General features: G+C 48.9%; 1 protein-coding gene across 3 annotated transcripts in view; it reads right to left on the bottom strand.

The window, feature by feature from the left end:
• Positions 1-16,421, bottom strand: part of bbs7 (Bardet-Biedl syndrome 7) — a 73,884-nt gene that overhangs the window by 31,898 nt on the left and 25,565 nt on the right. For all 3 annotated transcript variants that reach the window (XM_086009836.1, XM_086009826.1, XM_086009845.1), the window contains one exon: positions 14,672-14,774. In XM_086009836.1, coding sequence (XP_085865962.1) covers positions 14,672-14,774 — 103 coding nt within the window. The remainder of the gene's footprint in view (positions 1-14,671; positions 14,775-16,421) is intronic.

Below are 16,421 nucleotides of genomic sequence, written 5' to 3'. Positions count from 1 at the left end.
AATGGCCAAACCCTGCGGATTCCTAGCTATTTGACCAGCATCCTGACAACTGCCCTCAGTGTGAAAGCCCCATTCGCGAAATGACACACGCCAGAACTGCAACAGTTGCCATCAGAATTTTTATGCACAACAACCAACTGATGGCATTTTTACAATATACACATTTCACCCAAGTGACTACTTGTGCTTTATTTTCCTCTTATGTGTGCTCCTACATAGTGGTTCCCCTGTGGCTTCAGCAGATGTGGAGGCCCTTTGCTCACTTTCCTGCTGCTCCTGTCTTGACACCTTTGGCGGGCGTCGTCTGGGGTGGCGAGCCTGTGAGGGCTCGTCAGCAGTCTGCTGCTCCTGCGGCTGTGCAGGGGTTGAGATGTCTACCTCACTTGGGTGTGGACTCCAGCGGGGCTCTGACCGAGGGCTCCGCAGTGGCATGGAAGGGCCTGATAATCTACATCCTAGGGTACTTAAGGAAGTGGCCCTAGAAATAGTAGATGCATTGCGGGTCATCTTCCAAAACTCGATAGACTCTGGAACAGTACCCATGGATTGGCGGGTAGCTAATGTTACCCCACTGTTCAAAAAGGGTGGTAGAGAGAAAACGGGGAATTACAGACCTGTAGCCTGACATCGGTAGTGGGGAAAATGCTAGAGTCCATTATAAAAGGATGTAATAGTAGAGCACTTGGAAAAAAGTGACCGGATCGGACAAAGTCAACATGGATTTACAAAAGGTAAATCGTGCTTGGCTAATCTACTGGAATTTTTTGAGGATGTAACTGGTAAAATAGATAAGGGAGAAGCAGTGGATGTGGTGTATTTGGATTTTCAAAAGGCTTTCGATAAGATCCCACATAAGAGATTAGCGTGTAAAATTAAGGCACATGAGATTGGGGGCAAAGTATTAGTGGTTAGTGGGGCAGCACGGTGGCATAGTGGTTAGCACTGTTGCCTCACAGCGCCAGGGACCCGGGTTTGAATCCGGCCTCGGGTGACTGTCTGTGTGGAGTTTGCACATTCTCCCCGTGTTTGCGTGGGTTTTCTCCGGGTGCTCCGGTTTCCTCCCACAGTCCAAAGATGTGCGGGTTAGGTTGATTGGCTATGATAAATTGACTCTTAGTGTTAGGGGGATTAAATACGTGGGGTTACGGGGATAGGGTGGGATATGTGTTGGTGTAGGGGTTACGGGGATCGGGTGGGATATGTGTCGGTGCAGGCTCGATGGGCTGAAATGGCCTCTATCTGCACTGTGGGGTTTCTGTGATTTCTGTGATATTGACTTGGATAGAGAACTAGTTGGCAGACAGAAAGCAAAGAGTTGGAATAAACGGCTCTTTTTCCAAGTGGCAGGCAGTGACTAGTGGGGTACCGCAGGGATCGGTCCTTGGACCCCAGCTATTCACAATATATATTAATGATCTGGATGAGGGAACCTAGGCATCAGCAGCGGGTGGAGGCGGAGCAGCACGGCAGAGCGACTACAAGAGGCCCCAGAGGCTCAGGTAGGCCTCCGTGCAGCATCGGCAGCGGTTGGAGGCGGAGCAGCGCGGCAGAGCGACTACAAGAGGCCCCAGAGGCTCAGGTAGGTCTCACCAATCTCCAATCTCAGGCAAGGAGAGGGGTAAAAAGTATTCAAGGTGTGACGTCACCACAAAACAGGTAGGTGATTGGTTGCAGTATTTCTCTCGTTTTAAAACTTTAAGTCTGTGGTTTATAGTTTTTAAGGTTGCTGTGGTGTACCAAGGCCTTTCTGGTGCAGAGTGACTGTTGGTAAACCATTTAACTGGTGTAACTAGAGGGATTGATTTAATTTAAATCCAATTAATTAAAGGGGATACTAGCATCTAAAATCAGGCAGAGGGTGTCCATAACTAACAATAAAAAATTTAATTAATTAAATAGAATGGAGCAGGTGATGTGTTACTGTTGCGAGATGTGGGAGCCGGTGAATCCCATTGAGGCTCACTGTGATTACGTCTGTGACAAGTGTCTGCTGCTACAGGAACTCCAGCTCCGTGTTGATGAGCTGGAGTCTGAGCTTCAGACACTGCGACACATCAGGGAGGGGAGAAGTACCTGGACTCTGTGTATCAGGAGGTGGTCACACCTATGAAGTTAAGTAATCCAAATGTAGCCCATGGTCAGGGACAGGACGGTGTGACTACGAGTGAGGCAGGTACGGGGATCCAGGAGGTAGAGCTGGAGGAGCCGCAGCCCTTGCTCTTGACCAACAGGTTCAAGGTTCTTACTCCCTGTGGGGACAGGAGCAGGGACTGCAGGGAGGATGAGCAACCTGGCCACAGCACCGTGGAACAGGGGGCCATTCAAGAGGGGGGAGTAAATAGAAATGTTGTAGTGGTAGGGGATAGTATTATTAGGGGGATAGATAGAGTTCTCTGCAGCCGAGAGCGAGAGTCCCGAAGGCTGTGTTGCCTACCCGGTGCCAGGGTTAAGGACATCTCCTCTGGGCTGGAAAGAAACTTGCAGTGGGAGGGGGTGGATCCAGTTGTCGTGGTCCATGTTAGTACAAACGACGTAGATAGGACTAGGAAGCCGGTTCTGTTAAAGGAGTATGAGCAGCTAGGGGTCAAATTAAAAAACAGAACCTCAAGGGTAATAATCTCTGGATTATTACCTGAGCCACGAGTGAATTTGGCTAGGACAAATAAAATTAGAGAGTTAAATGCATGGCTCAAAGACTGGTGTGGGAGAAATGGGTTTTGTTTCCTGGGACACTGGCACCAGTACTGGGGCAGGAGGGAGCTGTTCCGTTGGGACGGGCTTCACTTGGCCAGTGCTGGGACTAGAGTCCTGGCGGATCATATAACTAGGGCTGTAGAGAGGGCTTTAAGAGTTTTTCCAGCATTTTCTGTTGTTATTTTGGATTTCCAACATCTGCAGTATTTTGCTACCTTTAAACTAACTAGTGGGGGGGAGGTTCCTAGAGAGCAAATAATAAAAATGACAACAGAGAAGGTCATAGACTTAGGTAGCAGTGGGGAAATTAAAAACCAGAGTGTGTCAGGAAGGGGCAGAAGGTATGGAGTAAAAGGTAAAGTAATAAAAAGGGCAAAAGCAGGAACTAAGTGTCACAAAACATATTTGAAAGTTCTCTATCTGAATGCATGTAGCATTCGTAACAAAATAGACGAGTTAATGGCACAAATAACTACATATGGGTATGATCTTGTGGCCATTACAGAAACATGGCTGCAGGGTGACAATGCCTGGGAATTAAACATACCAGGTTATTTAACGATCAGGAAGGACAGGCAGGAAGGAAGGGGAGGTGGGGTGGCTATGTTAATAAAGGAAGGAATCACTAATACAGAGAAATGATATTGGGTCAAAAGATCAGGATAATGAAACAGTTTGGGTGGAGGTAAGGAATAATAAGGGGAAAAAAACACTAGTGGGCGTAGTCTATAGGCCTCCGAACAGTTGCAACTCTGTTGGGCGGAGTATCAATCAGGAAATAGTTGAGGCTTGTAATAAGGGAACATCTATAATTATGGGGGATTTTAACTATCATATTAATTGGACAAATCAAATTGGGCAGGGCTGCCTTGAGGATGAGTTCATTGAGTGTATTAGGGATGGGTTTCTTGAGCAGTATGTAACTGAACCAACCAGGGGGCAAGCAACCTTAGATCTGGTCCTGTGTAATGAGACAGGATTAATTAAAAATGTCCTAGTAAAGGATCCCCTTGGAATGAGTGACCATAACATGGTTGAATTCCATATTCAATTAGAGGGTGAGAAGGTTGGATCTCAAACAAGCGTGCTAAGCTTGAATAAAGGAGACTATGAAGGTATGAGAGCGGAATTGAGTAGAGTGGATTGGGAAAATAGATTAAAGGGTAAGACGATACATGATCAGTGGTGTACATTTAAGGAGTTACTTTACAACTTCCAAAAAATATATATTCCACCGAGAAGAAAAGGGTGTAAAAGAAAAGACAGCCATCCGTGGCTAAGTAAAGAAATTAAGGATAGCATTCGACTAAAAACAAGGGCATATAAGGTAGCCAAATCTAGTGGGAGGATAGAGGATTGGGAAAACTTTAAAAGACAGCAAAAAGTAACAAAAAGATTGATTAAGAAAGGGAAGATAGATTATGAAAGTAAATTAGCAAAAAATATAAAAGCAGATAGTAAGAGTTTTTATAGTTATATAAAAAGAAAAAGGGTGGCTAAAGTAAATGTTGGTCCCTTAGAGGATGAGACCGGGAAATTAATGGTGGGAAATATGGAGATGGCAAAAACACTGAATGAATATTTTGTATCAGTCTTTACAGTAGAAGACACTAAGAATATCCCAACACTGGACAAACAGGGGGCTATTGGGGGGGGGGGGGGGGGGGGGGGAAGGGAGCTAAACACGATCAAAATCACTAAGGAAGTGGTACTCGGTAAAATAATGGGACTCAAGGCGGATAAATCACCTGGACCTGATGGCTTCCATCCTAGGGTCTTGAGGGAAATGGCGGTAGGGATTGTGGATGCATTGGTAATAATTTTCCAAAACTCCCTGGAATCAGCAAAGGTCCCAGCAGACTGGAAAACTGCTAATGTAACACCCTTATTTAAAAAGGGCAGTAGACAGAAGGCTTGAAACTATAGACCGGTTAGCCTAACATCTGTGGTAGGTAAAATATTGGAGTCCATTATTAAGGAGACAGTAACAGGACATTTGGATAATCATAATTTAATAGGACAAAGTCAGCATGGTTTTATGAAGGGGAAGTCATGTTTGACAAATTTGCTGGAGTTCTTTGAGGAAGTAACATATAGGGTGGATAAAGGGGAACCAGTGGACGTAGTGTATTTAGACTTCCAAAAGGCATTTGACAAGGTGCCACACAAAAGATTATTGCTTAAGATAAAAAATCACAGGATTGGGGGTAATATTCTGGCATGGATAGAGGATTGGCTATCTAACAGAAGGCAGAGAGTTGGGATAAATGGTTCATTCTCAGACTGGCAATCAGTAACTAGTGGTGTTCCACAGGGGTCAGTGCTGGGTCCCCAACTCTTTACAATCTATATTAACGATTTGGAGGAGGGGACCGAGTGTAACATATCAAAGTTTGCAGATGATACTAAAATGGGAGGGAAAGTAGCGTGAGGAGGACATAAAAAACCTGCAAGGGGACATAGACAGGCTAAGTGGGCAGAGATTTGGCAGATGGAATACAATACTGGAAAGTGTGAGGTTATGCACTTTGGCAGGAAAAATCGTAGAGCAAGCTATTATCTTAATGGCAAGAAACTGGAAAGTACTGAAGTACAAAGGGATCTGGGGGTCCTGGTGCACGAAACTCAAAAGGTTAGTATGCAGGTGCAGCAAGTGATTAAGAAGGCCAATGGAATGTTGGCTTTCATTGCTAGGGGGATAGAATATAAAAATAGGGAGGTATTGCTTCAGTTGTACAAGGTATTGGTGAGACCGCACCTGGAATACTGCATACAGTTTTGGTGTCCATACTTAAGAAAGGACATACTTGCTCTCGAGTCAGTACAAAGAAGGTTCACTCGGTTAATCCCGGGGATGAGGGGATGGACATATGAGGAGAGGTTGAGTAGATTGGGACTCTACTCATTGGAGTTCAGAAGAATGAGAGGCGATCTTATTGAAACATATAAGATTGTGAAGGGGTTGGATCGGGTGGATGCGGGGAAGATGTTCCCGATGATGGGTGAAACTAGAACTAGGGGGCATAGTCTTAGAATAAGGGGCTGCTCTTTCAAAACTGAGATGAGGAGGAACTACTTCACTCAGAGGGTGGTAGGTCCATGGAATATGCTGCCCCAAAAAGCTGTAGAAGCTACATCATTACATAAATTTAAAACAGAAATAGACAGTTTCCTAGAAGTAAAGGGAATTAAGGGTTACGGGGAATGGGCAGGAATTTGGACATGAGTCTAGGTTCGGATCGGTCATGGCCCTGTGGGTAACGGAGCAGGCCCAGGGGCTGTGTAGCCTGATCCTGCTCCTATTTCATGTGTCTAATTCTGTTAGATTCAGGAGATGGTTCAGTGATAGTAGATTGGCGGTTAGGATCAGATCAGCCATGATCTTATTGAATGGCGGAGCAGGCTCGAGGGGCCGATTGGCCTACTCCTGCTCCTATTTCTTATGTTCTTAAAATCTCCAAGTTTGCAGACGACACAAAGCTGGGTGGGCGTGTGTGCTGTGGAGGAGGATACTGAGAAACTCCAGTATGATTTGGACAGGTTGGGTGATTGGGCAGAAGCATGGCAGATGCAATAGAATGTGGATAAATGCAAGGTTATCCACTTTGGTGTCAGAAACAGGAAGGCAGATTATCTGAATGGCAATAAATTGGGAGAAAGGGAAGTACGACGAGACCTGGGCATCCTTGTGCACCAGTCGCTGAAAGTAAGCATGCAGGTGCAGCAGGTGGTTAAGAAGGCAAATGTTATGTTGGCCTTCGTAGCGAGAGGGTTTCACAGAATCACAGAATCTACAGTGCAGATAGAGGCCATTTCGGCCCATCGAGCCTGCACCGACACATATCCCACCCTATCCACGTAACCCCACGTATTTAATCCCCTAACACTAAGGGTCAATTTATCATAGCCAAATCAACCTAACCTGCACATCTTTGGACTTTGGTTTGAGTACAGGAACAAGGATGTCTTGCTGCAGTTGTACAGGGCCTTGGTGAGACCACATCTGGAGTATTGTGTGCAGTTTTGGTTGCCTTATCTGAGGAAGGATGTTCTTGCCATGGAAGGAGTGCAGCGAAGATTCACCAGGCTGATACCTGGGATGGCAGGAATGACGTATGAAGAGAGATTGGGTCGATTGGGCTTGTACTCGCTGGAGTTAAATGAGGGGGGAATCTCATCGAAACTTATAAAATTCTAACAGGACTAGACAGACTAGATGCTGGAAGGATGTTCCCGGTGGTTGGGGAGTCCAGAACCAGGGATCACAGTCTAAGGATAAGGGGTAAGCCATTTAGGATTGAGATGAGGAGGAATTTCTTCACCCAGAGAGTGGTGAACCTGTGGAATTCTCTACCACAGTCGGCAGTTGAGGCCAATTCATTAAATATATTCAAGAAGGAGTTGGATATATTTCTTAAGGCTAAAGGGATCAAGGGATATGGGGAGATGGCAGGAACAGGGTACTGAATTTGGACGATCAGCCATTATCTCACTGAATGGCGGAGCTGGCTCGAGGGGCCGAATGGCCTACTCTTGCTCCTATCTTCTATGCATGTGAGCGCTTGGAGAGGAACCCCCACTTCCTTGAGGCCTGCCACCACGGGTCATGGGTCAGCTCCCCCTTCGTGCCTGCAAGTGGCTTGAGAGCATCTTGCTGCACATCAGGGGGGCCATGGGGACCCGTATCTGCAATGGCAGCCCTACTCAGAAGGACTTCCATGAAGGTCTGGTTTCTCTGTTCAATAGATGCCCATCGCTCCTCAAGAGATGTCATTCTATTCTGAACAATCACCATGTTTTCCATACCCTGGCGACTAACCTCCTCCATGGCCATAGTCCTCCTCTCCCGTAGCCAGCCTTACCACGGAGGCAGCAATCATTTCTACATAGGTAGACATCCTTTCCGCGTTGATGCGTTCATGCGCCACTGACTCCACAAAGGCTCTGCTTATGTTCGCTATGGACTCCTCCATTCGCTCCACACTCGCAGCAACCCTGGAGACAAAACCTGCCAGAGACTCCTGCATCTGTGCATGGAGTTCCATCACCTCTGATCTTATGGATGGACCCAGAGGCAGAGGGCCGATATGCAGCTGAGCCGAGCTGGCAGAGTCCTGCGCCCTCCGACGATGACTCTCCACTGCTGTCCCTGTCTCCACAATCTGCTGATGCTCACTTGTGAGCTGTGATACACCAGGTGACAACACTACTCTATGTCCCGAAGGTCCCCCAGAGGTGCGAGTGTCTGCGCTGGTGCTGGGTGCGCTTATTTCTGCTGACACTGCGCCCTCAGAGGTTGCAGATTCCTCCGAGGAGTCTGGAATCTCAGGCTCTTCCTCCTGCACAGTGGGGATGGGGGCTCTCGATGGTCCTGTGGGGGAGTCAAGGAAAAAGTTGCGAGATGCGAGGCCAAGCTTACATGCACATTGCATTTTGCAGATGATCATAAGTCCATATGATGTAGCTTCAGAATCATCATCAGTGACTCATGCAACGTCAATGAGAGAGATGGAAAACTATTCTGTCACCAGCTTGCGGGGATGCACCTGTCTGTCCTTCCCCAACTTCCACATCTGTATCAACCCCGACAATCTCCAGGACGGCATCCTCCCAGGGGGTAAGCTGGGCTAATGAGGGTGGCCCTCCTCCTGTCCTGGCTCGCTCTCTCCTGTTGTGAGCTCTCTTCTCCTGCAATGAGGGAGACAAGTGGAGGTTGAGTGAGAATGAAGGAGTGAGTGTAGAGATTGCATAGCATAGATACTTAGAAGGAGACAAAGATGGAGTGAGGTTGCAAGACCAAGGGCCCTCCCTGTGAGTGGTCAGTTGTGTTCAAAGCATCAGAGTGAGAGGGAGTGTAAGGGCTGCATGGTCGAATAGTTAGGTGAATGTGAGCATAGGGAGAGAGGGAATGGCTAAGGGTGCATGGACGTGAGTGTCAAGTGGGATGTGGAGGAAGAGATTGTTGAAGCTGAGTGCTGGTGAGGAAAGGCAATGGGGATCAGATTGAGGGTGATGGAAACTTCATACTTACTTTTCCAGTGTGATGAAGGTCATGGAATCTTTTCCTGCATTGCATCCAGGTGCGCCGTGTGAGCCCCAAGGAGTTGACTTCCCCAGCCACCTGTAGCCACAGCCTTGGTCTGACTGGGAGGCCTCTTCCTCCCTGAAGGGAACAGGACCTCCCTGTGGGCCCTAGCCCCATCCAACAATGCCTGCAGTGATGCCTCATCAAATTTAGGCGCAGCTCTTGCCCTCCTGCTGACCATAGTTCCTGCAGGCTCCTGTGCCATCAAATGGAGAAAGCTTGGAAGCCTGCAGAGGAAGCAAGGCTTGCTGTGGACCTTAAATGCAGCAGCAATGATGACGTCATCGGAGGGGACTTGCAGTCATGAAAAACCCATTTGCAAAGGCTTCCCACACGTTGGAAATCAGTTGGCCAATTGAGTTAAAATTGCATCAATCTCACACATCCATTTAGATTCGTGTGGGAATCACGAAATTCGGGGAACCCGACAATTGCCCGCACCAGAGTTAAAATCGACCCCATTGAGTACCTAATCTCAGAACTGTTGTAAAAGGAAATTCTGTTACAAGGTATAAGCAAAGAATCAGAAGCCAAGTGACGTCAGGGCTACTTTAAGGCATCTCCAAGTGGGTAAGATGAAGAGCAGCATTTACAGGGGCTTTGGAGCAGACACCTGGCTGTCTTTTCAGCCTGAGAATGGTGCATGAGCACCGAAACAGGAGTGGGGTAGAAGATGGAAAACAAGATCAGTCACTACCTATTGATTCCTGTTGGAAAATGCATGCATGTGGATATCAAGTAAGGAAAAGATCAGGCTCAGTAGCCAAGATAACCCTGGTCAAATAACATGCTGATGTATAATGTTCAGGCTTACACAAAGAATTGTCAGTTGAGCAAGATGCCAGAGAGGTGTGTGCATCTGTGGAACTGTAAGCTGGTAAAAAGCAGTGCAAAAGGAGGAGGAAATTGGCAAGATATTTTATAGAAATTTATTGAGCGATTTCACTTGTGCTAAGGAGAATCTGAAATTTAAATATATTGGCTAGAATAAATCACTCATTACATCTAGAACTAGAAGGATAAATAGTGCATGGCTCTGCTGCAGGTGAGGAGTCCTGCTCAATGGGACGAAGATTGGAGAATCGGTCGTGGGGGTGAGTGATGCACTATCAATTGCTACAAAAGACTGGAGATTGAGAAAGTAATAAACAGGCTTTTATTACCAAAGAACAGAGCATGCCTCTTGTGGTTGCCTGGTATCCAAAAGGGCCGGGGGCTGCCGAGCAGCGACCTTTATACCCAGCCATGAGGGTGGAGCCAGGGGCGGAGTCAGCTGAGGCATGCACAGACAAGTACAACAATATGCAAGAGTGAACAACAGTACTAACAGTGAACAACAGTACTAACAACAGTGGTGAACAACAATACTAACAACAGTGGTTTACCACATTCACCCCTTGTTTAGAATTGAGTCCGGCGGGGTGAAGTGCGCTAAAAATTCGTGTACTGAAGTCTATCAGGAGGCCTTGTAAGCCGTCCTGAGCGTCGCAGCAGCGGCGGTGATGGTGCAGCATCCAACGTTGAACCCGGTGTCTCGTTCAGAGGAGGAGCAGCAGGTGGCGGATCCTGGGGCTGCTGCATGCCGTCTACAGGGGTCAGAGCATGGGTAATGGGAGGTAGCGATGGTGGTCTCTCAGAGGCACCCGAAGGTGCGAGGTCTCGTGCGGGGACTGTGTCCTGGGGGTAGGCAGGAGTAGCGGTGGGTGGCGAAGAGGGTGTTTCAGGAGCACCCGCAGGTGCGAGGTCTCGAATGGAGACTGTGTCCTCCCGCCCGTCCGGGTACACCACGTAAGCATACTGCGGGTTGGCGTGGAGGAGGCTCACCCTCTCGACCAGGGGGGCCGCCTTATGGGTCCTCACATGCTTCCGCAGTAGGACGGGGCCTGGAGAAGTCAGCCATGTTGGTAGCGAAATCCCCGACGTGGACTTACTGGGGAAGGAGAACATTCTCTCGTGAGGAGTGGCATTGGTGGGTGTACAGAGCAGCGACCGAATGGAATGGAGCGCCGCAGGGAGGACCTCCTGCCAGCGGGAGGTCGGAAGGCCCTTAGATTTTAAGTTTAAAAGGACTGCCTTCCAGACTGTCGCATTCTCCCTTTCCACCTGGCCGTTACCCCGGGGGTTATAGCTGGTGGTCCTGCTTGTAGCAATGCCTCTCGCGAGCAGGTACTGCCGAAGTTCGTCACTCATAAAAGATGAGCCCCTGTCGCTATGGATATAGCTAGGGAAACCGAACAATGCGAAGAGGTCATTCAGACATTTAATGACCGTGGTACTGGTCATGTCCGAGCAAGGGATGGCAAACGGGAAACGGGAGTACTCATCAATTATATTGAGGAAGTACACATTGCGGTCAGAGGGGGGGAGGGGCCCTTTAAAATCGATGCTCAGCCGCTCGAAGGGGCGCGTGGCTTTGATCAGGCTCGCTCTGTCTGGCCTATAAAAATGCGGCTTGCACTCGGCACAGATCTGGCAGTTCCTGGTCATGGTCCTGACCTCCTCGATGGAGTAGGGCAGGTTACGGGATTTGATAAAATGGAAGAACCTGGTGACCCCCGGGTGGCAGAGGTCATTGTGGAGGGTCTGTAATCTATCAACCTGCGCGTTGGCGCACGTACCACGTGATAGGGCATCTGGGGGCTCATTGAGTTTCCCGGGCCGGTACAAGATATCGTAATTGTAGGTGGAGAGTTCGATTCTCCACCTTAATATCTTGTCATTCTTGATTTTGCCCCGCTGCTTATTATGAAACATAAAAGCTACTGAACGCTGGTCAGTGAGCAGGGTAAATCGTTTTCTGGCCAGGTAATGCCGCCAATGTCGCACGGCTTCCACAATGGCCTGGGCCTCCTTTTCGACAGAGGAGTGTCGAATCTCGGGGCCCTGGAGGGTCCTTGAGAAAAAGGCCACGGGTCTCCCCGCCTGGTTAAGGGTTGCAGCTAGGGCAAAGTCGGATGCGTCGCTCTCCACTTGGAAAGGGATGGACTCATCCACAGCGTGCATTGTGGCCTTCGCAATATCGCTTTTTAGGAGAGTGAAGGTTGCACAGGCCTCTGCTGTCAGGGGGAAGGAGGCGGACTTGATGAGGGGTCGGGCTTTATCCGCATAGTTGGGCACCCACTGAGCATAGTAAGAGAAAAACCCCAGGCATCTCTTCAGTGCTTTCTGGCAGTGGGGGAGGGGGAGCTCCATAAGAGGGCGCATTCTATCGGGGTCTGGGCCGATGACTCCGTTCTCCACTACGCAGCCAAGAATAGCAAGGCGCTTAGTACGAAACATACATTTGTCTTTGTTGTATGTGAGATTCAGCCGCTGGGCCGTCCAGAGGAATTTCCCTAGATTAACGTCGTGGTCCTGCTGGTCGTGGCCGCAGATGGTGACGTTGTCTAGATATGGGAAAGTGGCCTGGGGCGCGTTCTGGTCAACCATCCGGTCCATCTCCCGTTGGAAGACAGAAACTCCGTTGGTGACGCCGAAGGGAACTCTGAGAAAGTGATAGAGCCGACCGTCAGCTTCAAAAGCGGTGTACTGGCGGTCCTCAGCCCTGATGGGGAGCTGGTGGTATGCCGACTTCAGATCGTCGAGAACACCTGGTATTGTGCTATCTGATTGACCATGTCAGATATGCGGGGGAGTGGGTATGCATCCAACTGGGTGTAGCGATTGATCGTCTGGCTGTAGTCAATAACTAGGCGCTGTTTTCCGCCAGTCTTCACCATCACCACTTGTGCTCGCCATGGGCTATTGCTGCTCTCGATAATCCCTTCCTTCAGGAGTCTCGCTACCTCGGATTTAATGAAACCCCTATCCCCGGCACTGTAACGCCTACTTTTGGTAGCGATGGGCTTACAGTCGCGGGTGAGGTTAGCGAACAAGGAGGGGGGGGGGGGGGGGGGGGGGAGACTTTAAGGGCGGAGAGGCAGCAAATGGCGCGCGGCGGGCGATTTAAAAACTGCTGGCTGCAGACCGTGAGAGGGGGGAGGGGTCCACCGTACGCTAAAGTGACACTCTTAAGGTGGCACTGAAAATCCAACCCCAGTAGGACGGCAGCGCAGAGATCGGGCAGGACCAGAAGTTTAAAATTTTTGTATTCAGTACCCCGCACTGAAAAGAGTCACCATACAGTAGCCACCGACTTCCGCTGACTGGGCTTTGGAAGCCATAGAGATGCGATGACGCGTCGGCAGGACCGGGAGAGAGTAACTGCGCACCGTGTCGGGGTGTATAAAACTCTCCGTGCTCCCGCTGTCAAAAAGGCAGGTAGTGGCACGGCCGTTTACCGTAATGTCCATCATAGACCTGGACAGTTGATGCGGGAGAGATTGATCCAGTGTCACGGAAGCCAGCGTATGTTCAAGCGCGTCGATGCGGTCGTCCGATGAGGCGGTGGTGAAGTCCGGGTCCCCCGTAGCCGAAGTCGGAGGCGTCCAAGATGGCGGACAAAATGGCGGCGCCCACGGTCCCGATCCCCACGCGGCTGGGGGAGCCCAAGATGGCGGGCAAGATGGCTGCGCCCACGGTTCGCACGCGGCACTGCTGGCATTAGCGGTCTTCCCTTTGCAGGCGCTAACGTAGTGACCTTTCTTCCCGCAGCCGGAGCAGGTAGCATTCTTCGCGGGGCAGCGTGCTCTAGGGTGTTTAGCTTGGCCACAAAAATAGCATTTTTGTGCCTTGGACATCGCTGCAGCAGTCGGAGGTGGCGGTCCCATGGCCCAAGATTGCGGCGTCCACGGCGCGGGGCGATTAGGGGAGAAAGCGTCCATATTTCTGTGGGCCACATCGAGCGAGAGCGCGAGGGACACTGCCTTTGTCAGGTCTATTTCACCCTTCTCCAGCAGCCTCTGCCGGGAGTAGTCGGACCTTAGACCCGCAACGAAAGCGTCTCGTATCAGTCCCTCCGCATGTGCCGCGGCCGATACTTCCTTGCAGTCGCAGCCGCGTCCGAGTACCCGCAGTGCCTGTAGGAAGGCCTCCACCGATTCCCCGGGCTGCTGTCTGCGAGATCTTAAAAAGGTGCCCGGCATAGACCGTGTTAACCGGGCGTGCATACTGCCCTTTCAGTAGGTCGATAGCCGCCGCGTAGGTCGTCGCATCTTGGATTAAAGTATAGACTTGGTGGCTCACCTTCGAGGCCAGGATTTTCAGTTTATTTTCATCAAGAGTCACGGTCGAGGCTTCCAGATACGCCTCAAAGCAACGCAGCCATTGTGCGAATTTAGTCGACGAACCCGCTTCTTGGGGGTCTAGGTCCAGGCATGTTGGTCTGAGGGCTCGCAGCAGCGCCTGCTGCTCAGCGTTTTGCGCCATCGGTTGATCAGCATCCGCAGCCAACATTTAACTTTGGTAATAAAATTGATGCACTATCAATTGCTACAAAAGACTGGAGATTGAGAAAGTAATAAACAGGCTTTTATTACCAAAGAACAGAGCATGCCTCTTGTGGTTGCCTGGTATCCAAAAGGGCCGGGGGCTGCCGAGCAGCGACCTTTATACCCAGCCATGAGGGTGGAGCCAGGGGCGGAGTCAGCTGAGGCATGCACAGACAAGTACAACAATATGCAAGAGTGAACAACAGTACTAACAGTGAACAACAGTACTAACAACAGTGGTGAACAACAATACTAACAACAGTGGTTTACCACAGTGAGTACACCCGATCGCTCCACTCCTGGCCTCCACACCCAATTCTGATTGTGTTTCTGTCAAATGAGACACTGCATTAGGAGCAGAGCCGTGTAATGTTGCCTTATAAGAAGAGTTTACCGTGTTATGTTTCATCTGTGTAGATTTAATTTATCTTTATTCTTTTAATATACTGAATGTCGATAGTACAAAGAATATTTTAAATTCAAAGGAGGCCATCTGTAAAAAAATCACACGAGTATGTCAGACCTGATATTCATGACCTTATTCTGCATCTCCTGGTTTATCTTCACATCGTCACAAGGCCCTGCCTCTCTCTGAACTGGCTCCGTTGTTAGACCCATCACCCAACCTATGGACCAATCATACAAATTGAAAATAATACCAACACAACAGAAATCAACTATTCTTAAATCACCAATCCTGGTGTAAACATCCACAATTACTTTTACAAGCAAGACAGTGAAAAGAAATGCTAACTCAGGCTCAGATTCTTCCAACAAAAATCAGCTACTGGAAAAAATTCTAGGTTTCAGTACAAAATATGAAATTAGTCATTTTTATATGTCAGCAAATGTTCCTACAGTACTGCAGCCATTACATTTATACAGACTTCCAAGAGGTAATGTAGACAGGTGTGTTAGGTAGGTCTACTTTTTCCATCAATTTCACCTTTTAATTTGATCAAATAAAGACATGTTGATGCACAGAACTGTTATAAAAAAGGAATTATTATAAGGCAGATATCATGCAATGCTTCAGAATGAAATTAGATAGTGTTTTAGGTGGAGCAAAAATGCACCCCACCCCCCCATGAAACATACGATGAATCTGTTCAACTGCCTCTGCTGCAACCCTCCCCTCCCCTTGCCCCCAAGCTTCTCCCAAGGATCCCCCCACCACCCCAGCCTGAACCTGCATATTTTCCTAGTTTAGTTTAGCCATCTCCCTTCATGGCCATCTTGCCCACGAGACCCACCTCCAGCTTGCTCGACCTGATTCCCACTAAGCTGCTGACCACCCAACTTCCTTTCCTGGCCCCCATGCTCGCAGATATTGTAAATGTTTCCCATTCTCTGAGGAGAGGGAACTCTCCCCCTCCCTTCCAAATCTGTTTTCATCACCCACTCCTCAAAAAAACTCACCCTCGACTCCTCTGTCCTTACAAACTACCGCCACATCCCCAACCTCCCTTTCCTCTCCAAAGTCCTTGAATGTATAGCCGTCTCCCAAATCCATGCCCACTTTTCCCGCAACTCCATGTTTGAACATCTCCAATCAGGTTTCCGCCCCAGCCACAGCACTGAAACGGCCCTCATCAAAGTCACAAATTACATTCTCCAAGACTGTGGTGTACTATCCCTCTTCATCCTTCTAGACTGGTCTGAAGCCTCTGACAAGGTTGACCACACCACCCTACTCCAACAGCTCTCCTCTGTTGTCAAGCTGAGTGGGACTACCCTAGCTGGGTCCCATTCTTACCTATTCAGTTGTAGCCACAGAATCTCCTGCAATGGCTTCTCTTCCTGCCCTACAGCATTACCTCTGGATTCCCCCAAGGGCAGTTAGGGCATTCATCCTTGACCCACTCCTAGAAACATAACATAGAAGATAGGAGCAGGAGTAGGCCATTCAGCCCTTCGAGCCTGCTCCACCATTTAATAAGATCATGGCTGGTCATCCAAATTCAGTACCCTGTCACTGCTTTCTCCCCATATCCCTTGATCCCTTTAGCCTTAAGAAATATATCTAACTCCTTCTTGAATATATTTAATGAATTGGCCTCAACTGCTGACTGTGGTAGAGAATTCCACAGGTTCACCACTCTCTGGGTGAAGAAATTCCTCCTCATCTCAGTCCTAAATGGCTTACCCCTTATCCTTAGACTGTGACCCCTGGTTCTGGACTCCCCCGCCATCGGGAACAGCCTTCCTGCATCTAGTCTGTCTAGGCCTGTTAGAATTTTATAAGTTTCAATGAGATCCCCTCTCATTCTTCT

This window comes from Somniosus microcephalus, chromosome 2 (assembly GCF_052327205.1).
Source record: "Somniosus microcephalus isolate GS21.2 chromosome 2, FLI_Smic_1.0, whole genome shotgun sequence".
In the NCBI taxonomy this organism is placed as follows: Eukaryota; Metazoa; Chordata; class Chondrichthyes; order Squaliformes; family Somniosidae; genus Somniosus; species Somniosus microcephalus.
Note: the sequence above shows the minus strand (reverse complement) of the source record. Positions and strands in the feature narration are given on the sequence as shown.